At 52.8% G+C, this 25,038-nt stretch overlaps 5 protein-coding genes across 5 annotated transcripts; 3 read left to right on the top strand and 2 right to left on the bottom strand.

Annotated features, from left to right (window-relative positions):
- Window positions 1–397: 397 nt before the first annotated feature.
- CkaCkLH20_10264 (uncharacterized protein) lies at window positions 398–1,804 on the top strand (the record flags this gene model as incomplete). The annotated part of the gene is made up of 3 exons (XM_038892978.1): window positions 398–943; window positions 1,000–1,478; window positions 1,537–1,804. The coding sequence occupies 3 exons, from the start codon at window positions 398–400 to the stop codon at window positions 1,802–1,804; spliced, it is 1,293 nt and encodes a 430-aa protein (XP_038741633.1).
- A 1,379-nt stretch (window positions 1,805–3,183) lies between these two features.
- Window positions 3,184–7,477, bottom strand: CkaCkLH20_10265 (uncharacterized protein; the record flags this gene model as incomplete). The annotated part of the gene is made up of 5 exons (XM_038892979.1): window positions 3,184–3,624; window positions 3,710–3,965; window positions 4,034–4,097; window positions 4,249–5,039; window positions 7,305–7,477. 5 exons carry the CDS (start codon window positions 7,475–7,477, stop codon window positions 3,184–3,186), a joined length of 1,725 nt encoding a protein of 574 aa, XP_038741634.1.
- Window positions 7,478–12,696: 5,219 nt separating this feature from the next.
- On the top strand, window positions 12,697–13,884 carry CkaCkLH20_10266 (uncharacterized protein; the record flags this gene model as incomplete). The annotated part of the gene is made up of 1 exon (XM_038892980.1): window positions 12,697–13,884. One exon carries the CDS (start codon window positions 12,697–12,699, stop codon window positions 13,882–13,884), a length of 1,188 nt encoding a protein of 395 aa, XP_038741635.1.
- A 2,495-nt stretch (window positions 13,885–16,379) lies between these two features.
- On the top strand, window positions 16,380–18,017 carry CkaCkLH20_10267 (uncharacterized protein; the record flags this gene model as incomplete). The annotated part of the gene is made up of 3 exons (XM_038892981.1): window positions 16,380–16,700; window positions 16,768–17,050; window positions 17,113–18,017. The coding sequence occupies 3 exons, from the start codon at window positions 16,380–16,382 to the stop codon at window positions 18,015–18,017; spliced, it is 1,509 nt and encodes a 502-aa protein (XP_038741636.1).
- Window positions 18,018–21,256: 3,239 nt separating this feature from the next.
- CkaCkLH20_10268 (adhesin protein Mad1) lies at window positions 21,257–23,377 on the bottom strand (the record flags this gene model as incomplete). The annotated part of the gene is made up of 2 exons (XM_038892982.1): window positions 21,257–23,257; window positions 23,321–23,377. The coding sequence occupies 2 exons, from the start codon at window positions 23,375–23,377 to the stop codon at window positions 21,257–21,259; spliced, it is 2,058 nt and encodes a 685-aa protein (XP_038741637.1).
- Between the last annotated feature and the right edge of the window lie 1,661 nt (window positions 23,378–25,038).

Genomic DNA, 25,038 nt, shown 5'->3' on the forward strand with positions numbered 1-25,038 from the left:
AACCACAGGGCACATTTCAAAGTAAACAAACCGTGCCTGAGGCAACGGAACAAACCGAAAATCGGTACGTATCCTGTGCTGTGGCTGGTGAATCACACTTGGGTGGCTAGGTTGCACCTTCCACTGGACCCGACTGGACGGGACTTCTTACATTACCTTAGGTACTGGGCTGTCGCGCTTCTCCTAGGCTAGCTTGGGCCACCTGAAAATCGAAGGGCTGAACGACATCTTCCATCTTCAATCTTCATCAACAACAGCTACTTCGTGTCGCCCCTAAATCTTACGACTATCGCGGCTGAAAATCCTTCTTTTACGTCGCAGCTGCTTTGAACTCGACAACCTAACGACAGGGCGTCTCGTTGCCCTCCAGAGCAATAGCAAGTTTGCCGTCGCCGAAATGTCCGACCTCGAATCTCTCCCCGAATCGCCGGCGGCCATCGATCGCGATGACCACGCTGAGGACGAAGAGCCTCGTGAGGGTGCCGGTGGCGCGACTGCCGAAGACCTGTCCGATCAGGAATCAGATCAGCTCTCGGAAATCGACGAAGACCAATTCGAGGACTACGATCCAGCTACGGCCAATATTGAGGATCGCCCCATAACGGTGGATGAAGACGTCGCCAAGACGCTCAAAGCCGGAAAGCGCAAGGTGGCTGAGGGAGAAAAGCCGAGAAAACCGAAGGAGGGACGCAGAGATAAGAAGAGGGCGCGCGACGATGATGCGGCGGGCGATGCGGACGGCGATGCTAGGGGACCGGCTCGCAAGTCGAGACGCGCCGGTGCTGGTGACGGCGAGCGAAAGCCGCGATCCAAGGCTGCTTCGCCCGAGATCGATGACGAGTCCCATCTGTCTCCCGAGGAGCGTAGGCGCCGTGCGATCGACCGGGCGTTGGATGCCGCGATGAAGGGACCTGCCAAGCGCAAGAAGAAGAAGGACGAAATTGTGGGTTTCGCGCTTCACCGGGCGCTCTGCGGACCTTTGCTAATGGTACGATGCAGGACTTGGAGGATGAGATGGACGATCAGATCGCCGATCTCAAATTGGCCATGGAGAAGGCATGTGAGGCAGACAACTCTGCGCGCGAGCAAGGCCAGCCCGCTGTCCACAAGCTTAAGCTCCTGCCCCAGGTCAAGGATTTCCTGAACCGTAACAATGTGCAGCACGCCATCCTTGATCCTGATACCAACTTCCTTCAACACGTCAAGTTCTTCTTGGAGCCCCTGAACGACGGCAGTCTCCCTGCGTACAACATTCAAAGGGAAATCTTCCAGGCGCTTATCCGCCTACCTATCGAGAAGGAAGTGCTTTTGAGCAGCGGCATCGGAAAGGTCGTCTACTTCTATACCCGTTCCAAGAAGCCAGAGGCTGGCATCAAGCGTATGGCTGAGCGTCTTTTGGGCGACTGGAGTCGACCTATCCTCAAGCGCACGGATGACTACAAGAAGCGCCACATCGAGACTCGCGAGTTTGACTATGAGTATGTTCATTTTGATCCTTGTATTTGCGACGTGTGCATTTTCTGACACATTCATCAGGGCTCTCAAAATGTCACAGCGCCAAGCTGGCAGTTCACAATTCAACCTTCCCCAGAGGCCCTCACAGTCTGCCAGAGAGGCTGAGCGTGAGGCTATGCTCGCTCCTGTCGTTACCTCCAACCGAGCTCGTCCTGGTGGCCTGCCTTCCAGCTACACAATCGCACCCAAGAGTACGTACGACGTCTCTCGCGCGCCTGATCACCGTCCTATTGGCGCGGGTGGCCTGGAGGCCTTCCGCAAGATGACCGCGAAGGGCAAGAAGCGGTAAAGGCCTGCTGCGCGGCATTAGATGACAGTAGTGACGGTGGTGATGGTGGTGGATTCGACGGCTCCGATTCCAACACAAACTTGGCCGAGACCTGTGATTGGCGGATGATGAGAGCAGGCAGAAGAAGGGTTCTCAGTACTCTGCGTGAGCTCCACGGGGACATAGTCTGGCAACTTGTATGATTTGAGCATCGACGGCGTTCCGGATCGTTGTGAATGGGGCGGGAGGGTTCGATGGGAATCCCCAGGGAGAATTCGATATTTCAAAAAGCGTCGACAAGAGGCTGCCGGTAGACTGGAAAAAGAAAATGGCAGATAGAGCCCAAGAGACCCCTTCGAAAACTACTCCAACTGCACAGTCCTCCGTTGTGCTCGACCAGCCATACATCATCAACTGGATTTGCTTCTGTGGTGACCTTATCTCGGATTTGAAATACATTGATTGCGCCCCCTATGCTACCCTCGCAACGTAGAGGGCGGCAACGGAAGCTCCAGCATCAAAATACACCGTTTATCCCTCTTGCCTTCCTCTTCTTGAGGTGCTGAACGTTCCCCCCCAGAAGTGACGGTAGACCCTGGGGTTGGCTGGGAAAGTTAGCGAGACTTCGATGGGAGAACGGACATCGAACATCTCACTCACGTAACACCACACTGGCATGTTCAACACAAGACGTCATGAGTTATCCGTGGCGTGTCACTCACTCACTGCGACATAGGCATCATCGGCCACGCTTTGATCAATCATGATGCATCTCGTTTTCCCCCTAGGTCCAGCACGGCATCAACTATACTTAAGTACTACTAACCGAAGGACCACACTTGTCCATTCCAAAGGCCCAGGCCGAGGAGGTCCACGTCGCGTTGGCCGCAGCAAAAAAAATCTTTCTCTCGTCTGTAATTCCTCAAACCCGCTTCTCGCTCTTCCATGCAAAGTGTTGGTCGTACTGAACCACCTCCATGAAAACAAGACTTCTATCTAATCCGTCATTTCAGGGGTCTGACAACGTTGACCAAATATCTTCTTCAAAAGCGGGGTCAATCACCCCTTTTCTTCTACCCTCTTCCCCCCTCAAGTCGTTTGCAGTTGTTTTGGTGATGATGACAATGTTGTGTGGTGGTGGTGTTTGAGGCGTGCTGGGAAAAGTGTGTCTGTCTTTGGCACTAGCACAAAGAGCAAAATTCCATGCATGCATGTGCTGCTGTTCTTGCTGCAATGTGCGTGCAGAAATAGGTCAAAGCCAATTCAAGGTCCAATATGGGGGACAAACGGTGCAGAAGGACTGTGCAAGGGGGATTGGGGGCCTCGACCGTTCATTTGAATTAGGGATGATATCTTGGTGGCCCCCCGTGCTTTGAAAGCGGTCTTCATTATGATCCCCCCTACCGTTTCCGCACTTCTGTCGCCCATCCATCAATGCCATCACCCCGGCTGCCCACCTCAAGCCCATTGATTTTCACACCCTTCATACCAGGTGTATCATCAAGCCACAAGTGTCCCGCCATGCCACCAGCATTGGCGCGCTTTTCAGGGACAAGCTCCAGCATGGGGGTGAGGAAATCAGCAATGCGCTTCGCCTCTTCCTCCTTGAAATGGTATTTCTCGCGGAGGACGTCTGGCAGAGCCCAGTGTCGCAGGCGATGAATGTTACGCAATTCGCCTTTGCGGTTGAAAATCTCTTGTGACCACTTCCCAGATAGACACAGCGACTTTGGGAAGGGTCCAAGGAGTTCAATGATCTGGGCAATGTGGTCGTCGTCCTTGCCATACTTAGTTCCGGACTGTGGATCGAACAGATAGTCGCCAGTAATCAGCTCGAAGACCTGAACGATGAAGAGTCAACATTTACGTATACCTCAATAAGACACAACTGCCAAATGCAGCCGAGTGGCTCGAGAAAAAACGTACCATCGCAGCCATACTCCACACATCTGTGCTTGCGCCCCATTTCGCACCAAGAATGACTTCGGGTGATCTGTACTGCCTTGTCTGGATATCGTTGGTAAAGTGGTGGTTGACCCAGCAGGCGTTGCCCAAGTCCGCAATCTTGACGCTGATGATATCGAAAGCGTGGGCGTCTTCGGCCTTGCGCTTCTCTCCGGATGACGGCGAGCTGCTCGTCTTATCGAGGGAAATACCTGAAACTTCTTTCGTGAGGAGGTCGCTGCACAAGGAAAAGGCGGTCAGTATCAAATAGAATCATCCACTTTTCGCAAGGCGGGGTGTTCTCACGCTGTCTTTTCGCGCGTTTTCTGGTCAGCATCACGCTTCGGAGAGGGTTCCTTGGATCCTTTGCCTGCGAAAAAAGACAACGTTAGCTCGTCGTCGTATTGAAATGTCCCGACCACTGTCTCTGCATGCACCAGTGACAGGTGGCTTGACCGGGGTGCTTCTGGAGTGGCGCGATTCGCGGGGTGCCAGGTGGCGGTGTTGGAAATGGCACATACCTTCGTGCAGCATTTGGCTGAGGCTCGTGTGGGAGTTTGTGGAGGGGAAGAGATTGTTGTGATTGAAGCTGGCGTTGAGGGGGGACGGCAGCGGCTGGCTGCCGGTGATGAGAGTCCGTCTCCTCCTGCGGCCGTTTCTGTTGTTCTCCTTGTCGCTGGGGTCGCTCTTGACCACCTTTTTGACGATTTGTTCGACGTCGCCGATCTCGATGAGGACGTTTTCGGGCTTCAAATCAGTGTGGATGATGCCGCATTCGCGGTGGAGGTAGTCGAGGCCTAGCAGCACCTGTTTGGCAATCTGCTTTACAAGGGGCATGGGAATGCCTCGGTGGTTCCATTTCTTAATCAGGCCCAACAGGTTCTCGCCCAAGACTTCGAAAACCATGCAGACGTGGGTTCCGTTGGGACCCTTGTGCTCGAACGAGTCGAGGAGGCTGACGACATGCTTGCGGCCGGGGTGATCGGGCTTTGCCTGGACGATCTTGTTGAGCAGTTTGATCTCGTCAATGGCGGTCTCGGTGTAGTGTGCGGCGGAACGGACGACCTTCAAGGCGACGTGCTTGCCCGAGACGTTGTCTCTAGAAAGCCAGACGGTGGAGAAGTGACCCCATCCCAGCTTGCGCACAACAGTGTATTTGCCGTCCTTGAACTTTTCGCCAATCTGGACAGGGTGGTAGCCGCCCTTGCAGTAGTCCTCAGAATCTTCCTCATCGGCCGTGTTCTCGGCGGGATCGTCGCCGGAGGAGGTCGAGGTCGGCGAATTCTGCATGGCAGCAGACAATTGGTGGGTTCTGCGACGAGGAACAAGAAGGTTAGCTTGTGTTTCGAGCGCATCGAAGCATGTAGACGAGACAAGGCGGCGCAAAAAAAGGCGTCATCAAGAGTGTGATTGAAATGGCGGGGGTGGAGAAGAGAGTAAGATAGAGCAGCAGGTTCAGGTGGGCGAAGATTTCGCGGCGCTTCTGAAGAAGCTCGACCACAAAATGCGACAATTCAGAAGGGGGCGGACGGAGAGTAGAAACCTTGTCTTGAGGAAGCTCATGTTCGCAACATTGCGCATCCAGCGCGAACAGTCCTATAAGCAGAAAATGAAAATGAAAAGGACAGCAGAGCGGAGGACCGAGCGACGAAGTTCGAGAACCAAAGCAAGAATGAAGGGGGAAATATCAAAAAGAGGGCGGATCCAGTGCGAAACTGGCGCCGCTCACAACATGGGAAAGTAGTGACAGCGGCAAGTCCAGTCAAGCCAAGTCGTGACTGACTGGGGTGGGTAAAGGTGTGAATGGGAGGGGGGAGAGGAGGGGGTGATCAGGAAGGGACGGTGGAAAAGAGTTAAGGTCGGTAGGTAAGGTAGCAAGGTAAAAAAAAAATAAAAAAATAAAAAGAGGCGGGCGAGGCGAGTCGAAGCGAAGCGAAGCGCGGGAACAATCAGCCAAGCGTACAGGCTAAGAGAGGTAGGAGGTAGAGGTAAAGGTGGGAAGGATGGCAGCCCAGGTTAGATATGGCGAGCAGCTCAAGTAAACAGTGGGCAGGAAAGAAAGAAGGGGAGGGGGGGAAAATAACGTAGGTAGGTAGCAAAGCAGGGCAGGTAGCGCGGGAGGGGTTAGTGATGAGCGCGCGCGACGACAACGACAAGGACAACCTAACAGGCAGGAGATCGGACAGACAGACGGACGGAGAGAAAAAGAGAGAGAGAGAGGATGACGGGTGAGCGTGAGAGTGGTCTGGCGACGCACAAGTCTGGGCCACCTTGGCCAGGGTCGTCGGGTCGCATCAGGAACAGTGGAGGAGGGTGACGGTGTGAGCACTCGCGTCAGCAAGCCCAAACCCAGCAGCTCCATCTCCAGCTCCCTCCAGTTCTCCAGACCGTCTCTCTTTGCCATATGTCCGTCATGTCCTTGATCTGCCCGTATCTCTTCAGAGTGAAAGAGAAAACAGAAGGAAATTCAAGTTTGCAGCAAGTCATCATGCGAACCCACGCATTTGCCAGCCCAGATGTGACGGTTGTTGGTTTCCAGAACACCCCAGCCCAGTCCAGTGCAGCAAGTCGTCCAATCCAGTCCAGGTCCCGAGTTAGTATATATTCCGGAGAAGACGCAACACGCGATATGCTTCAGTCAGCGCACTCGACGAGCCGAAACCTCACCTCTCCGCTCCTCTTTCACCACAGCCATCCCCTTTCCACTGCCCGTCATCAATCTTGGGTATCCGTCGTACAGGCGGAGCGCAGCGTAGCGCGACGCAGACCACTTCAACAAGATGCACCTCACCGGTGCTGCGCATCATCGGCCCCGGCAGGTAACTTGCAGTGGCGGCGACAGCTGGCGACCCGTAATACCTGTGGATGAGCGGTTGCCTTCCACCCTGTACGGTCCCTCTCTGCCATTCTGGCCGATCTCTTGCGCGCCAAACGTCCGTTCCATCTCCTCCAATACCCAGCCCTGTGTGCAACAACAGCCGACGCGCCCAATCCAGTGACAGATCCCGTCGGGTATCTGTCCCGTTGGCGTCCGACGGTCTGTTCCTTCCTTTTCTGATCTCTTTCTTCTAATTCTTCGCTGCCGTAGCGTCTTCGAATGCGATCCTGTTCTTTGCATGCTTCCCAGGTGCTCGGGAGTGAGACGTTCTGCGGTGTGGTCCTCGGCGCCGACTGGCTTCTGCTTCTGGCTGCTGCTGCTGGACTGGACCGAATCGGACTGGAATAGGCTGGACTGGTTGTTGACTGGACAGGCCTGCTGGACTCGACAACCCAAACTGGACTGGTCTGGCTGGATCCCCCCATCATTATCCCCGTACTCCGCCCCGCCAGGATGCGCAGGGAAGAACGTGCGGCATCGGGCACGGCGGTTTAAACAGGATAGAGGGGTAATAGCGGGTGGAGGGTGTTAAGGTGAGGTAATGTCCTGTGTAAATGAAGCTTGGGACGCTCAACAGCATCCAGATGGAGGCGATGGAAAACAACAATTTCGATGGTCCCCGCTCGTCAAAGAAAAGAAATAAAACGATACGGGTGCATGAAGGTACAAATAACAGAAGGAAACGCTCATCAGACTTACGGAGGAGTCTCGGTGGTGATGATAGGCTTCAAGCCCTCCTTCTTGCGCTTCTTGGCGGCCATGGAGTTGCCATTTGCATTGGCGTTGGCGCTGGCATTGGCGTTCGCGTTGGCCGTCGCGGGCTGCAGAGGCTGTTGCGCAACCGGCTCTTGAGGCTCCTGGGTGCCGTTCATGATGGGCAGTGGAATGTGTGATGCGGAATGTGAGGTCTCGTCCGAGACGTTGAGTGTGGGGGACAAATTGGGGGGCAAGACCGGCCAGTCCAGGTTCAGGTCCAGGTCTAGGTCCGGGTCCGGGTCCAGACGGACAGGTCGAGGTCAGCAGAACGCACCGCCGGCGTTCTTCGATTGGCGATGTTTCGTCTGTGATGACCAGTCCAAGCTCGGGTACCCGATTGCAGCGCAGCGACTAGGGGGCGGCTGTGCGTGCGCCTGTCAATTATCGGTATCGTCGTCCAAGATATTCGGCTGTGCGACCCGGACAATGGTGTTGAGCTTCCTGCTCGTCGGGTCAGGTCAGGTCAGGTCGGTATCGCGGGATTTTCCCTGGTCGGGCGGGTCGTCGCGCGGTCGGTCACCTCGAGGAGGGGCGCAATTGAGGTAGCGAGAGCTGGTAAAGTCAAGTCGGAGCAGAGGTCGACAAGCCAAAGGACTATCTGAGTCGGCGATAAAGCGAAAGAGACGCGGGAAGAGCTTCGCCAGGAAGGCGAATGGATGATGACCAAGACGATTGCGACTGCGACGGCAATAGACGATGGCGAGAAGGGCGTTAAAACAGCGTGGTAAGCGGATCCACGGAGTTGCGAGAGACGGGAGCGGAGGTCGAATATTGCTGGATCAAGGCGCGTCCAGTCAGCAGCACGCTAATCGGGTACCGGGAATCATCAGATGTGCGGTGATGCGATGCGATGCGACGCGATGCGATGCGATGCGGCGAGGAACAGGACGAGCTTGGACGATGGAGCGGACGCCTCGGTGTCTTCTGGGCGCTTGTTGGGGTTGTTGGAGGTGTTTATTCGCGAACGACGTGGCCAAGCCGGATGGTGATGGCGAGAGATGAGAGTAAGGTAGTAGAGCAGAAGAGAGAACAAAAGGCGTGCGACTGACTGGTTGCTGGGAAAATGTGTGAGGTAAAGTTCGGATGTTTTGGGTTGGATAGGTAGAACAGGTCAGGTAGGTAGGTATTGATAGACAGACTACCTCGGAGCAAAGAGCAGCGTGGAGGTAGAGTACCTTGAGGTCGGTTAGGCAGGTAGGTAAGGTAGGTTTGGGTACCTTACGAGGAAGAGGTCGGGTGCGATGTAGATGTGAACTTGGAAATGCGGAAGCGTGTTGCGATGGCGGGGCCGACTCCGTCGACGTCCAGCTCTTTCTGTACCTTAAGGGGTATTCGTAAGGTGCCCTGAGTGATGGCTGGCGGTCGGGTCCAGTTGCTTCTCTTTCCTCTCTCCCCGTCATTCGTTCTGGTCTTAGTTACAGTACCTGGGCCAAAAGGACGTCATTGATGGGAGCTGGTAAGTTGAGTCGTGGTGTGCAGGTGCAGGTGGTGTCAGTGGATGGTGGGGGTCTTCATCTCAGGAAGGGAAAGCGCGGGAAAACATGGGGTCTGACTTGTGGTTTCTGGCTTTTTTTTTTTTTTTTTTGGCAAGGTAGCAAGCAGGTTGGTAAGGTAAGGTAGGTTACGCACCTCCAGCAAGGTACCTTGAATTGAAATTGATTGCGAGTGTGAAAGTGGGAGATGCAAAAAGCAACCTGGAAACCAGGAAAGAGGCCTGGCACCTTCTACATTGGCAAGAAAGGCGGACACAACGGCGCCATTACTTAGGTAGGCACTTACAGTTGCATTCAACATCTAATGCTTCACACGCATGCGTCAACAGAAGATGCCGCGAGAGCATACCAGTGTTCCGGATTCCCTCCGGACGAATATGAATACCACAGGGATGGCTGTTGCATTGAGTGTAAGATGAACGAGAGCAGCCCACGACTGCTGAGCATTGAAATCCTAAGGTACTGCTTCAAGCAGTCGCATGCATTTGCACCAAATGCTCTCTACACACAAGATATTCAATACGATACCGAGGGCACATCAAGGGCATGACCGAACCAGTGTTCAACCCTGGGAGACAGATAGCAAGGGAATGTTTCAACACCGGGCTCGCTCGTGTTTTCCATACACTGTAATAAGGCGCTTTTGGGAGCTCCCAGCCACAATCCAGTGCCTGTGAAGCGCCTTAAAGTTGAGATGAGAGGGATCCAATTGATAAAGCACTCACTTATATAGTACGGATAAATGCAATACGCTGCGCAATATAATATAGCTACCCTTATAATCTAGCTATTAATATTATCTTATTATACCTAATAAGTATATATTTAATATTTAATATTCTAAAAGAATAAAACTCTATTTTAATAAGCTTTATAGTATATATAGTAATATATAAATAGCTTTACTTAAAGTTAAAGGGGATAAAACCTTAATAAGAGATATTAATCTATAAGAGATTATTCCTTTTATTATTAAAACTATATTATAACTTTATTTTTTTATCTATTTAAAATATTATTTTATATTCTTTATTTTATATTAACTTTTATTATTACTATCTTTAATATAATTTTAAGTTTTAACTCTCTTTAAATTTTTAATACTTTTAAAAATAATATTTCTTTTTATTTAAATTAAATTAATAATATTCTTTTTATATATTATATTAATAAGAATATTATAATAAATACTATCTTTTTAAAGAAATAGATAATTTAGTAATAATATATAAGTTATATAATGCTATAGTAGAATTTAAACTTATTTATAGCTTAAGTAGTAGCTAAAATAGAGTATAATTTACTATTAATCCTTAGTATATTATAATATAGTAAGCTATATAACGATATAGGGCTTAACCTACTTAATATCCTAGTAATAGTGGGATAGTATATAGAGGTGCTGCTTATATAGTATGGATATATAGGTACCTTAGGTGATGAGCTGCTCTGGGCAAGCTTTATTGAGCTTATCTGAGCCGTCGGTCGGGCCTCATCACTGTGAGAAGAACCAAAACACCATGTGAGAATCGCCATGAAGACAGACGTTGGCGCTCGGGGCAACGAGAAGAAAATGAGAAAGACGGGGGTTTAGGTACGGATACCCAACATAGGATATCCTATCATGGCGCTTGCTTCACCAACGCACGCCATCATATCGTCACTAGCGACCGGGTATTCAGTGGAGAAGAACAGGGTATTTTCCTTGTAACCAAAGGCGCTGACTGGTTGTTGAGATGAGGACGAACTGGATCCATCAATCATTCACATTGGACCAGGACCCTGACCATCTCAGTGACCTCACTGCTCACTGCCCAATGCCCCCCCGTCTCTTTGGATTTCATTCTGGTCTCTGGAATGTTTATTATCTCAGGACTCGTGGATAATGTGAGGTTGTGAACATCACGTGGGTTTCAAACTCGTGTTCCAGCAATACGTATGAGATCACTGTTGAGTCGGGAGAAACCATTTTCGACAACACCTATTCGTACCTACTTTTGGGCCTCGACGTCCCTCTGACGCGGGACAGTCCAATCGCGGAATTCAACTCGGCCCCGTGTTGTGTGACGTCCACCTTGGTCGCAACAACCAGACCTGTGCAGTTACTGCCACACTTTGCGGATGCGAACTAGGAAGGTATTGAATCACACAGGACTTCATTACACACATAACAGCATCCCAAAGATTCCTTATCCTTACCAGCCGCAACCAGCGTCGTCTTGAGTTCGGCCGGGATTCTGGGCTTTGCCTCTCAGATTAGTGTATTAGCTTCTACAGCTCCCATATTATTCCATCTCTCCTCTGTTCCCCTGAGTTCTTTGTCCAACAACGGATGCTTGCGGAAATTTCAGCCAAGGTACGAAAGACACCTGGATCCCAGCTCTGGCATGATTTCATTGGACGGAGCTGGACACTGCCAACAGGCTTTGTCCATGTCGGTTTGTTCATCCATCGCGACTCGACAACATCTTCAACAGACATTTTCCCTGGATTTGCGCTCCAACTTACCCACGTCCTTGGGTCCGAAAATTTCATCAAACTTTTTCTGTCCCTACTCGATGCCCGGCCTAGCACAGGAACGGCACAGGCACGCCAGTGCGGCTGCTTTTACACACACCGCCTCCGATAATCAATCAACATGAGACCCAATACCGCAGAACTTCTGTAGCACAAAGTCTTGACCTCTCATTAGACAAGCGAGCTCCCATTGGACCAACAAACCTGGAATCATAGGACTCGACGAAGTAATAGTCGACCACAGCTGGCTGCGCGGGATGGAATCCTCGACGTCGTCCAGAAACCAGGCTAGTCTGATCCCTGCGTTCCTTCTAGTGTGGATGATATATTTTTCCGCCATGTTCGCGCCCGTCATCGACGGAGCCTCATATCCATCCAACGTCGACTCGGCAGTCGAGCCAGATGCTCGGACTCTTCCATGTCAATTCCTCCGGCCTTTTCGCGCTGAAGGACACGTGACAGGAAACATCTATTCTTGAGAACTCATCGGTATCGCGACAAGGCCGCGTACTTCTTACCGAGGAGACCTGCAGGGCTGTCGCATGCCACGTTTGAGAACGACGGCTGTGTCATTGTTACCCCGGCCTGGGCATTCTGGTCAGTGAACCGAACTCCCTTTCCGTGATCCGAAGCACGGGAATCCGATACGCGCCTTCTGCTTTCCGCTGGCAGCTCCGCATTCCGCGAGTCGGGATCAGCCTGTTTCGGCACAAGCTCCGGAGCATCGCGCCGCAAATGCCGTATCTCACCAAGATGTGTCTTTGATATCGACATCGCCATAGTTATCGACGACACAGATCACGGTGTGTGGTTAGCTTCAACTATTGTTAAATCCCTCCGCAGAACAAAGGCACTCTTCGCAGAGCTATTGTATTATATGAATAATGTCAGACACTCGGATTTAATTACAATGAAATATTCTTTTGATTTGGCGTATTTTAGGTACGTAACACCAAATATCGACTCACTTTGGTATTCAAAGGTCTCTTTTGTTTATGGGCCAACACTTTGTCTTCGACTTCAACAACATAGTCTGGACAATGTCCTTCTGTCCCCTGCTGGTGGTGATTTCCATGGAGAGCACTGTACATTACTGCTGCGTAGGATACGGGCCTTGATATCTTCTCAATACAAATAGAGATGTTTCCATTCGATAGAGTCAGTCATGTTCGGCGGACCATCTTCCCATTCCGAATTCAAAGCATTAGCACGAATCATCAACGTCGCGTCATTCATCTCTTGCTGTCTTCAGCCAGGCAGTCATCGCAGTCGATAAGCCCAATCATATTTCCCAATATACCGCGACCCTGCCGTCTTTCACCAATATGGGAACACATTTCGCGGCCTCCGAATTGGCAATTGATTATTCCAATCACAGCACACATGAGTTCGTAACCAGACTTATGAACTCCACTCTTCAGGAACGACATGTAGATCCGAACTGGCACTACGATGGACATCGCATCACTGACAAGACAGTCCTCGAGGTTAAATTCATTTCCAGTCCCAAACGCCGAACCACATGGCCCAGGGACTACTGGTTCAGGCCTCGTTATACGCAACAATATCCTATCCAGATACGTACGACGGTCCATGCTGACTTAGCTGGTCTGGCCAGGAGGTACGGCGCTAGTATCAATGACATCCACAGCTTCATGCGCTTCCCTCCTGTCAGGGCAGTTGTGCGAACCCTCCTGATCGAGCTAGAGAGGCCAGAAGCCCAGAGCGGCCAGCAGCCAAATGATACCATGATCGTTGATCGTGTCAACGAGGCTATTCTTAGCACGTCACGATCTGAACGACACATTCTACTCACGCAGATGACGCAAACCGGGCTGTCAGATTTCGCTGACAGAGCTCTCACAATGTGTCTCATCAAGCTGTACGTTCACTACGAGACTTGGAACCGCTGGGAGTTCGGGCATGGCGACCAGCGCCCCGTAGTCACGATACTGACTTCGATCGTCGGTCTCTTCTGCAACGCCTGGGTCAACGCCCCTGAAATCAGCCTCACCTGGGGCCATCTTACAAGAACTCTTCTCCCCACATTTCCCTACAGCGATGTCGTCGCCCGCGACGGGAACCTAACCAGAACATGCCTCACCCCCGAAATCTGGCTGGAGTGGTCCCTGATGTACGACCCCTGGATCAGAAGAACTGACTCCATACAGCTCCTCTCACCTCAGGACGTCGAGGCCGCAACTCCCTGCCCGAAACCTCCAGTTTACATCGCGGCGGTCTCCGAGCCGGAAGCAGACAGGGAAGGACGTGTCGTGGTGAAGTATCAAAGCAAGCCCGACGAAGAGCGTTGGTCGTTCAAGGCCATCCTCGATTCCAAGTGGGCAGGTAAATCACCCAGGACAGGACTACAGTATCTCGTCGGCTGGGAATATGCTGAGCCCACGTGGCAGCCTGCCAGAGACCTGCAGGGCTGTGAGCCGTGGGTTCTGGAGTTTCATCGATCCAACCCTCACAAGGCCGGCCCGATGCCCAAGTTGAAGCGCCTCCTTTGAGACCATTAACTTTTTGTTTGTCTTGTACCTTTGTCTTTCTTCCGTTTCGGCCGTCGAGCTTCGTCGAGCTTCGTTGAGCTTCGAGCGCCCGCCTTCCTTGCCCTGTGTAAAGACTATGGCTTCAAGCGGCAAGCAAACGGAAGTAGATTCAGGAGTGGCTACCTGGGGAGACGACTGAAATGGATACAGAGCTCCAACGAATAGCACAAATCCCAAAGCCGTGGATGCCGTGTGCGCGACTTTCATTGGCAGCCTCTGTGATTCCAAAGTCAATGTGTCCTCTTGGAGCTGATATACCACCATAGTATATATAATCCAGTGATGAGACTCGAGAACAAATGATTAGTAGGTGAGTAGATATCAGGGAGTACTGGCGTGTGCTGGCATGCTTCTTCTAAGGAACATCACAAATCTTAAATATTTATCCATTTAATACGTATCTGACAGCAATCAAGCTAGATACATCGCAACTTGACAACACATTGGAAGGATCACAATAGAGCTAAGCAAAAAGCACAAAAAATACATACAACACCAGGTATTCGCTGGTCGTCACCGACCCAACTACTAATCCGGCCCTCATTGGCTTATCTATGGGAGAGCGGACGGGATCCCGAGTTTTCCAATGGGTATGGTCGTATGTGGCAATTGCAGTCATGCAAGAGTCCCATAAAGGGTCTCACGCAGGTTTTGCACCATGTCTCTTCTAAGGTTACAATCACGACGTGAGGAGACGCTTATATAACAAGCTATCTCACTTACACAATAGTCTCTCTATAAGTCGATAGCGTTGGATGTTTTGTCCTGCGCCATGCCATCTAATTATTACGATATTCGCAAAGCTGCACGGTCAACTTGATACTCCCGGATACTGTCGGGTCCGTATCAATACCACGCCGAAATGTATGGGGCTCGTCCGGGCCATGGCCGATGCCCAGACCGGGGCTAAGTTTGAGACGACGAACGACATTTCCAGGCGGCATGCGCGGAACATTCTTTAACGGATCTTAGAGTTCTAGGAATAGAGCTACGATCTGTTCGGCTTGTCCCGCGGCGACTAACAGCTGGGCCCGTTCCTCTAAGGGCACCAATAAAGCGAATGGCAACTCGCGCATTTGTCAATGCATTCCTGTCAGCCCTGCCACAACTTGAAGGTGGTCATTCAGGAGCTAAACCAACATGCTAACCGACATTAATAAAGCTAAGGGAGATGGCACGGCTCGTCAAATGACGTGGCAAGGCCCCGTGACCCGGGCTCAAGAACCGATCACGAGATGGCGGTTGAACGGTTTCCTGCCAGCGGGTGGCTTATGTGTTGAGTTCAACATGTGATGGCGTAGGAGCGTACAAAGTCAGTGTAACCACGATGATGTCATTTCTGATCCCTCGTGTTCCAACGAAGCATGCCACTCTGCTTTATGTAGAATGCCACTTTTGTAACGTTGTAATCACTGGGGGGAAAAGACACCAAGTTTGTAGTCCGCGCTACCCGCCTTACCTGGAGGTGGTTTGCCCAGTTTACATACCTAGTAAGCAGCACGATGTGCAAACTTCGGGTGCACCGAAGGAGCCGAATAGACACTCAGGTCGGCTTGGGCCGGAGCTGCCAAGCTGGATCACGATCACCACCTACCTCCAGCCACCAGCAGTACCTAGGCGGAGGGTTTGAGGCACCTCCGAGATGGAAAGACTTGGAAAATCCAATGTGACTTGCTGGGCTAATGGGAAGCCACTCTACAATCTCCGCAATCTGGTCCACACTTTTGACGCGATATCCGAATGTTTGCGGAGAGAAGGAACCTATTTGCCTGTCTTACCTAGCTTCTAGAGGGGTTGAGGGGTACCTATCGCTATGTTTGCTACAAGGAACCGCTCTGCCGCTATGTGCCCAGTCGCAGTGGAGAGCACCCTGAAAGCCTCGGCCAAACGGCACATACCACCTCCAATACCAAGGTCTAAGGCTTCCCGTCGCAAGTAGGCACTTGCCGAGATAGGAAGGAGTACATCTGACCTCTCCAATAGCTAGCTGTGGTGTAAGTACCTTACCCGAGTACCTAGGTATCTAAGGTAAGGTAGGTAGGTTGGTACCCGGAGAGATCTCCTACCTCTCTTATCGATAAAAACCCTCCGGAGATACGACGCGGGCACCTCTCACAAATGGAAGAAAAGGGACGAAGCAAGGGTTCCAATTCCAATCGGTTCGACTCAAAATCGTCGAGTGTTCCCACTATCTTTTTTATTATTCCATCCTGATCCTGGAACCCCTCGATGACCTCCCCTCAACTCCGAAGCGAACTGACCGGCGCAAGGCGAACCCTGTTGCGACACCAACCCGATCAACCGCCGCGCACCGTCCCCATCCGTCCTCCGGCTCGCAACGCTCTCTCGCGAGCCACACCATCTTGCTCTTGGACCCCCAATTCATGAGTTGCACCGTCCCAAACCACCTCCGTTTGCCCTCCGCGCGCCGGACCACGAGCCCATAAAGACCGAGCATGTGCCCCGCGCCCGATCATGGAGCCTCAGCAATAGAGGATTCCCGACCCGACGACCAGCACGACGACGATACCACCGAGCCAGTCATCAAGGCTGGCGCCGACATTCGCACACGAGCCCGTACCATGACGAGCACCCAAGAGATCGATAATACCATCATCCGCCCGGGTTCTGTCCGCATCAACGTCAAGGGCGCATTCATCGTCGACCCAGACTCGAGTTCTCCGAGCAACAATGGCCGAGGATCCCCGACCCACCACGAGACGAGCGATATTCGCTTGCCGAACCACCACGCTGTCGTGAGCCATATTGCCGTTGATGTATGCTGTGCCTGCTCCTCCTCGCGCCTGCGCCCTTCCCCCCAGTGCTAACGTCGTTGTCGCACAGATTGGCGGTTCCCTGATCAAGCTCGTCTACTTCACCCGCGAGGCCGGCTCCAAGGAGCCTGGCGGCCGTCTCAACTTCCTCAATTTCGAGACGGACCGCATCGACGACTGTATTGAGTTTATGCGCCACCTGAAGGACAAGCAACAGACCCTCAATGGCTCTCGGCCTAGCGAATTGAGCGTCATGGCAACCGGCGGCGGTGCCTTCAAATTCTATGACAAAATGCGAGACGTTTTGGGCGTCGATGTGCTGCGGGAGGAAGAGATGGAGTGCCTCATTATCGGTAAGTGCACCATTTGTATTTCTGATGTTCCCGAGAGCTAATCACCGGCGCGCGCCATACAGGCCTCGATTTCTTCATCACCGAGATCCCTCGAGAGGTCTTTACCTATAGCGAAACCGACCCAATGCACTTCGTTTCTCCATCCGACAACATCTACCCCTACTTGCTAGTCAATATCGGCTCGGGAGTATCGATCCTCAAGGTTTCGGGTCCACGCGATTATCAGCGTGTTGGTGGTACTTCACTCGGCGGCGGCACGCTTTGGGGTCTTTTGTCCCTCCTAACGGGCGCCCGCACCTTTGACGAGATGTTGGACGCATCAGAACAAGGGGATAACGCGAAGGTGGACATGCTGGTTGGCGACATCTACGGCGGCGACTACGGGAAGATTGGCCTTAAGAGCACTACAATTGCGTCCTCGTTTGGCAAGGTCTTCCGCATGAAGCGGACGGCTGAAAACGAAGCAGAGGACCACGGCGGCCTCCACAACGGCGACAATAAAAACCGCCTGCCAACGAATCCCGAGGATGCTGCTGATGAGAGCCAGCAAGCTGGGGAGCACGCCTCAGACCAACCGTTTTCCAGCGCGGACGTATCAAGGTCGCTGCTGTACGCTATTTCCAACAACATTGGTCAAATCGCCTTTCTCCAGTCGCAGATTCATAATCTCGACCACATTTACTTCGGCGGTTCTTTCATTCGTGGTCACCGCCAAACGATCAATACCCTCAGTTATGCGATCAAGTTTTGGTCTCAGGGCAAGAAGCAGGCGTACTTCCTGCGACACGAAGGCTATCTTGGTTCTGTCGGTGCATTCCTGAAGCGTCAACCTCGCAATTGGGGCCGACGCGGCTCATTTGAGGAAGCACAGCACCTTGAGCGCCGGCTCAAGGGTCGTCTGGCGCCACATGATCCCGAGATGCAAAGTTTGGTGGACGACTATGCCTCGGAGTCGGGAAGGGAGTGAGTATACAACTTATCCACAATCAAAGACAAGCCGACAGAGACGGGTGAGTGGCTGCATATGGCGTTGTGCGGGCTGGGCACGGCATGTTCTGGCATTTACAGCTCAGGAGGGGCGGGCCATTTGCAAAATATGAGCGATGTTGGACACGATGACCAATGTGTCCTATGATTCAACCCATACCACTATTTACATATATTCAACAGTTTAATGTTATCATTCTCTGGCTAATCGGCTCAACGGCCAGAGTCACCGAGAACAGTTTATACACCAATGCCAGTACAGACCGTGGGTAGAACCACGGCGAGCGATGGCGTACGCGTTTAGTGGATGACGAACTCCGTCGTGTGACGATAACCAGCGTCTTTTGGAGGCGGTCTGGTAAACTCGACAGAGTAGGTATTCTTCATTGGGCAATTGATTCATGCCAGCTGCCGGGTCACGGCACCGGGCGTTGCATTTGCACGCCCCCCATGGTGGCTCCCGAAATTCCAGACAGTCGACGACCGTTTAAAGAGTTCCGAGATAATTTTACTCTTGTCACAGCCTGCTGTCAACCCGGCGGACGTGCAGACCTCTCCATCGTCTTTACGCGAGACCGTCTTCTTCCTTCGCCCGCTGGATTTGGCCGCTTAACCACGCCGAAACTCATGAAATCAAGTGTAGGAAGCTGGGCAGTGAGCTAGGTCTAGATAGCTCCAGAACACACCCTCATTGACGTTGGAGCATTGTATCTGCTGTGAAGATTGTTCACTACTCAACGGCATCAGCCACGCAATAACCTTGTCACTGCCGAGACCGACAATAGATCTAAGCTGTCGATGTTCCGAGCGACTAAGAGGAGCTGAAGATGCTTCGTCGTACATCACTGCAGATTGTCCGTTTGTGGTCCCTTCAAATTTGCAATGCTTTTACGAATGGGGCATTCATTCTTCAGTCAACTGAACTTTTATGCCACGGTTCTCACGTTTCGATTACCACACCTGCCCTGATGCAGTTGCCCCCCACGCGTTCATTGAATCAACAAATGACCATTTTGATTAATACCATCCACATGTGTGATAACACCGAGAAAAGCAAAGGCCAGCAGGGCCACATGGTGAGATCAAATCCTTCCTCGAGGAAATTTACATTAGGTCGTTCGCAAAGGTCTCGAGCTGCCTCTTCATGTCAGCGAAAGGACTTCAAAGCGATATTGAGCCCCGAAGATTTCTTCCACTTGGTCATGCCGAGGAATGACTTTAACACGACCACGATCTCGGTATCCGAATCCTATCGGCCATCGCTCGTGTCTTTGTTGCTGCCGGCCGTACTGTCGAGGCGCCAATCACATATTATAGTCTTGAGTAAAGTGCATTTCTCATTCGACGGTCAACATTGCTGAGATACTTTCAGATATAACTCGATCTTCAAAACATCACAACATAACGACAACTCACGACTCGTCCCAAGACTATGCCGTCGGAGGCATCTTATTGATGAGCACAGCATCAACGCCTTGAAGACTCTCAATGGGCCTGGGACTGATTGAGGTCAGTACAGCTCAGCTTCGGCGCTGCAAGTCCTCGGAGAGAAAGCTCGAACAACATGAGATACATGGCGGAAGTCGCATCATCCAGTGATCGGCGGGGTTGTCCCTCTAACGTTCGAGAGTACCGGACCTAGCCCAGAGCCCGTGGCAGAAGTTGAAAATTTTGGTAATACTTCATGGCCTTGCTGTTTAACTGGTCTTGAATGTGGCTGAACAACGCTGATGGGCGACCAAGATAAACCGTCTTCAGGCCTGTGTGTGTGTGTGTACATTGGAAAAAACGAGCAACTTTAACGCCTCGATACGCGGGGTGGACTGAACGCTGTCTATCTTGCTTGAATCGCAATGGGCCTCCTTACAAAACATGGCTAAGAACTGTGGCAGGGCAACAGAAGTAGTCATTATACGAAGAATCTCCCTTGCTGAACTAGTAATTTTCTCCGCTTAGCTGTTTCTCCAGATGTGCTGGCCCTGACGGGCTTATGCGACTCTTCCATTCGCAAGTCTGCTTGGAAACCACAGCAGATGGGATAGCATCACATGCTGTACAGTATCGACGTTCGCAGCTCAACGCATGTATGGCTTACGCACTGAGTACGGGTAGCATTTGAATCTAGACTTTGCTCCAACTGTGGTCAATCAATGCTTTCAGAGATCAAAAGCCGAAGAGAGCGTGAGAACCCAGGGAGAAGTTTTCGTCCAAAAGCGTAGACCTCAAGAATCGATGGATTCAGAGGTTTCCTACCTTAACGGCCTGATATAGGAGCGAAAGGTTGTCCTGAAAGCCGGTCACTCGTTCAACATTACGCATGCGAATCTGCGCGTATGAGAAATGACGAGACATCGAGGTCTGAGCAGATCAGCCCAGAAGCACAGAGAAACAACAACAGCCAACTATCGAGCCCCAGGGTGGCCCGTCCTTCCGCTCACTCACGCAGCATGACATCCGGTATGAACGTCCCCATCAGGCCGATCACGTCAGGGTCCCGAAATCGGCCCAAGCTCGCTGCCGCGCGGCCTTGACCTGTTCCGTGGCGGGTTATATCGTGAGGTAGGTTGATAGTATTATAAGCCAAGGTACCATCAGCGGGAGGGGGGAAAGGCAGTGATAACGGGAGTTGTTATTATTGAAGACAGTTCAGCCGCATTTGGCCGGCAAGTGGGATGCATATCAAGGTCTCATTTCCGGGGTGTTGCAACTACAACATCACATGACTCGACTGACCATGGCAAACCGGCTTGTTGCACACTTCAAGAGTTCATCGACGCGGCAACCTCCAAGACATCACTTATCACAAACATGCAAGACCATAATTCAGTAGAGCGCGTTTATTACTATTAACACTTCAACCAGCCAGGGTATAACTCTGATTCCGACTCCCTTCGCTGCCTCCTTTTGATTCGCAGTCAAAAGACAATAAGGAAAAATGAAGTACAGGAAAGCCAGAGATAGGGAAGACTGCGACGCAGCTTCCCATCCGATGCGCTCTTTGCGCGGCCGAGTGTGATAAATATGGTTATGTCTGTACCAGACCACCACCTATGCAAGTGATTTCGTTCGTAAGGATCGTAAGAATGATATGTATGATTGCGGATTGTAAGATTACAGCATTGCGTGCAGCGACATTGAGACAACAAGGAAAAGATTTTGGGATTCGCCCTCCTCCGCTAAAGAGTTACCTTCGCTTGGAGAAGGATGCTGTTACACTGCTTAGAAAGCAGCGAGGACAGCGGCAGCAACAACGGCACCAAGACCGAAGCTGGCCTTGCCGGCACCGGCAACAACGACGCCGGTGGTGGTAGGGACGACAGCACCGGTGCCGACAGGAGTGGTCTTGCTGGCGCCGGCGGCCGGGGTGGTGGGGTAGGGAGCGTCAGCACCAGGGGCCTGGGTAGAGACGGTGGCAGCGGGGTTGCTGGCGGCAGGGGTAGAAGGAGCAGGGACCGGGACGACCTGGGAAGCAGAGTCGGTGGCGAAGGAGACGTTGGGGACCGAGAGGGTGGTCTTGATGGTAGCCGTGGTGGAAGAGCCAGGGACAGTGGTGCCGTCGGTGACGCAGGGAACAACAACGGTCTTGTCAACGGTGACGGTGGTGTACTCAGCGGGGTTGGTGGCAGCGGGCTTGGTGGCCGAGACGGTGATGACGGGGATGATGGTGGCAGGGACCGTGACGATGGCGGGGTTCTCGGGGATGTGAGGAGCGCAGATGCCCTGGAAGAACTCGGTGGCCTTGGAGATGATGTCGTCGTTGGCACCGTGGGAGTAGATGCAGTTGAAGACCTTCTCGACGAAAGCAGCGTCGGGGCAGTAGCAGGAGGCGTCGGAGTTGTCAGTGCAGCCGGAAGAGAAGATCCAGGTGCTCAAGCACTGAGGAACGACATCAGGGCAAGGAAGGGTCTCGACGGGGCCAGCGGGGATGGTGGCAGAGGGCTTGGTGACGGAGCCGGAGCCAACGGGCTTCTGGGAAGAGACACCCTGGGAAGGCTGCTCGACGGGCTTGGAGGCACCGGGAGTGTGGACGATGGTCTCGGTGACGGGGCAGACGGTCGTGGTAAGAGGAACGGTGGCGGTGACAATGATGGGAGTGCGAGACTCGGCGGGGCAGTTGGTGACCTCAGGAGCGCAAGAGGTGACGGTCTCGATGCGGGTGGTGTAGATGGTGGAGGTGGTGTCGAAGACAGTGGTCTTGGTCTCGGGGATGGCAGGGACGGTGACAGACTCGACGGGCTTGGACTCAGCGGGCTGAGTGGCGACGGGCTGAGTGCCGTTGGCAGGGATAGAGACGGAAGGCAGCTGAGCGGAGGTGGTCTGACCAACGGGCTTGGTAACAGACTCAACGGGCTTAGAGACGGACTCGACGGGCTTGCTGGCGGAAGGCAGGGCACCGGAGGTGGTCTCCTCGACGGGCTTGGTGACGGACTCAACAGGCTTGGTCTCAGACTCAACGGGCTTAGACGCAGGCTTGGTGACGGAGGGAACAACAGCAGTGGTCGACTCCTTGCCGGGAATAGAGACGGAGGGAAGCTCGGCGGAGGTGGTCTCCTTGGGGGTCTGGGCGGGCTTGGTGCTGGTCTTCTCAGCAACGGGGATGGAGGTGGTCTCAGCAGGCTTGGTGTGGGCGGTGCTCAGAGTGGTGGCGGAAGAGACGAGAGCACTGGTCTTGGTCTTGGGGGGAACGGTGGTCTTGGGAGGGCTGCAGTCGAAGCTGATGGTGTGGATGCCGACACCGCAGGTAGACTTGGGCTTGGAAGGCTGAGAGGGGTAGACGATGGTGACGTTCTTAGCACCACCGCACTGGGTGTTCTTGACGGTGGTACCGGCCTTGGAGCAGGCAGAGCGGTGCTTGCAAGTAGAGCCGTCGGGCATGTCGTAGTGGAACTCGAGGTCGCAGTCGAACTCGACGCTCACATCGAAGTGACCGATAGAGAACTTGTCAGGGGAGCTGGTCTGAGAGCCGCAGCCGAAAGAGGGAGAAGTCTCCTTCTTCTGACCGCAAGAGCCCTCGATGACCTTGCCACCGAAGGTACGGGGGGCCAGGAGGTCGCGCTTGGAGAAGTCGCTTCCGCAGGTCCAGCCCTTGAAGTCGAATCCGCCATAGCTGCTGAACGATCCGGGGGTGAGGTCTCCCCAGGAGAAGCCATCCTTCTGCTTGTCGTCACACTTGTTGTCGGTGTTGTCGGGGCAGTCGAAGGAAGGGAACTTGTTCCAGCCCTGTGAGGCTTGTTAGTAATGTGCAAGAGACACGGTGAGATGCAGATGAGGGGTGGTACATACGGTAGCAGTGACCTGGCTGACGCCGGCGAGGGCAAGAAGAGCAACGGTGTTCTTCATCTTGAAAATTGGACGATGATTCTTTCCTTGAGTGAGAGTGTACTTTGTTCAGAAAACGAATGAAACAAAAAACTAGGTTGATATTAAGTTGAGAGAAAGAAGCGAATGACTTTACTCTCAGAAAGCGAATGGACTGTTTGTTTGATAGAACGAAAGTAGGAAAGAATGTTCGATGAGGGATAAGAACCGAAACACCAAACAGCAGCGGGAAGAGAAGGGTTCTATATACCAAGTGAAGGACTCCTATCACGGGGGAACGGTTGGCTGTGAGGTTTCCCATCTCTCACCTGAGGAGGCGATGAGCCGGGGGTGTGAGAGGTGGCTCACGCTCATGCCTGTCCACGGAGACGTGGTGGTGGACGGGGGACGGGGGTGGAAGGGGACGGAGTGGGGCCAGCCAGGCCAACTTAGCGCAGGTCCAAGTGCAAGCCCGCCAGCACCAGTCCAGCACGGACTGGGGGCATAGCGGACCCGTGGCATGGCCATGGATGTGAACTGACTAGACATGGGGGCCTCGAGGGATGACCGAGGACTGAGGACTGAGTCTCTCTGGCGGCCGTCACTCATGCTCATCCAGCTCTGAGCAGGGCTGTCTCTGTTAAACCACCACCAAGTCCAGTCTGAAGACGGGGATTACAGGATGGGCCCCAGAAACAGCACTGCCTCTTCTTCCCATGTATCCATGATCCGGCACCTAGACGGTTCCTATTCGGGCGAGGTCTTGGTTGGATCGGAGCCAGGAAGAGAGTGTCCCCCTGGATGACCGATGTCCATTATCATCCATGTGGCCATGATGTTCGCGTCTGCCGGGACCATTCAACTCCCGTGGCTCCAGCAGGAATGTTTTTTTTGGCGAATTGGAAGTAGTGGAGGTCGAGATTGAGTGAAGCTCAGCCTTCCCGAGCAATGCAGCATGGCATACTACACAGTAGTTCCGAGAACAGCATGGACAATGACGATATGCAGGTCATGCTCAGATTGCAGTCTGTCGATGGTGTCGGGCATACGAATAGCAACAGACGCCATGTGGAGATGCTGTTGATGCCGGGCTGAGACTAAATGGCACCGCCTGCTATGCTCGAGATGAAGGCGCGGTCGATCAACGGTGGTGGGCGGATGAGACGGAAAGGCAGCAAGACAGCGGACAGCGGCGGCAGGCTTGGTTTGATGATGGTGAGAAGTCGCGGCAAGTCTGTGAGCTTGGGCTGCGGATGAGATGAGGCGAGGTCGGTGCGCTACGCAGTACCTTACGGATAGCGTGCATCCATCATGAAGGAAAGGAAAGGAGAGGCTGCAAAGCTGCACAGCTGCCATATGCCAGGTGCAGCTTACCGCCTGCCGCATGTACGTATCTTCGGATGACATGAGTGATGGAGGTCCGAGCAAACCATTTCCGCTCCACCTCCTGTTCCTTCGTCTAGTCTTCTTTCTTCGAATGGCTTCAATATGCTTAGACAGAAGGTTAGCGTACGGCATGAAGTAAGGAGGGCATGGCAGGGCGTCTCTGCCTTACAGCAGCCGCCGGGCGCCGGGCGCTGGGCGTTGTGAGATTCCAGGACAAATGACCAGTGACAGAGAGCCCCGTGGCTTGCCTTTCGCGCTGCACCATGTCCCGCCCTGGAAATGGCAAGTGTTGAGATGTCAAGTGCTGTAGTAGCTCA

The sequence above is a fragment of the Colletotrichum karsti genome, assembly GCF_011947395.1.
Source record: "Colletotrichum karsti strain CkLH20 chromosome Unknown Scaffold39, whole genome shotgun sequence".
Taxonomy (NCBI): domain Eukaryota; kingdom Fungi; phylum Ascomycota; class Sordariomycetes; order Glomerellales; family Glomerellaceae; genus Colletotrichum; species Colletotrichum karsti.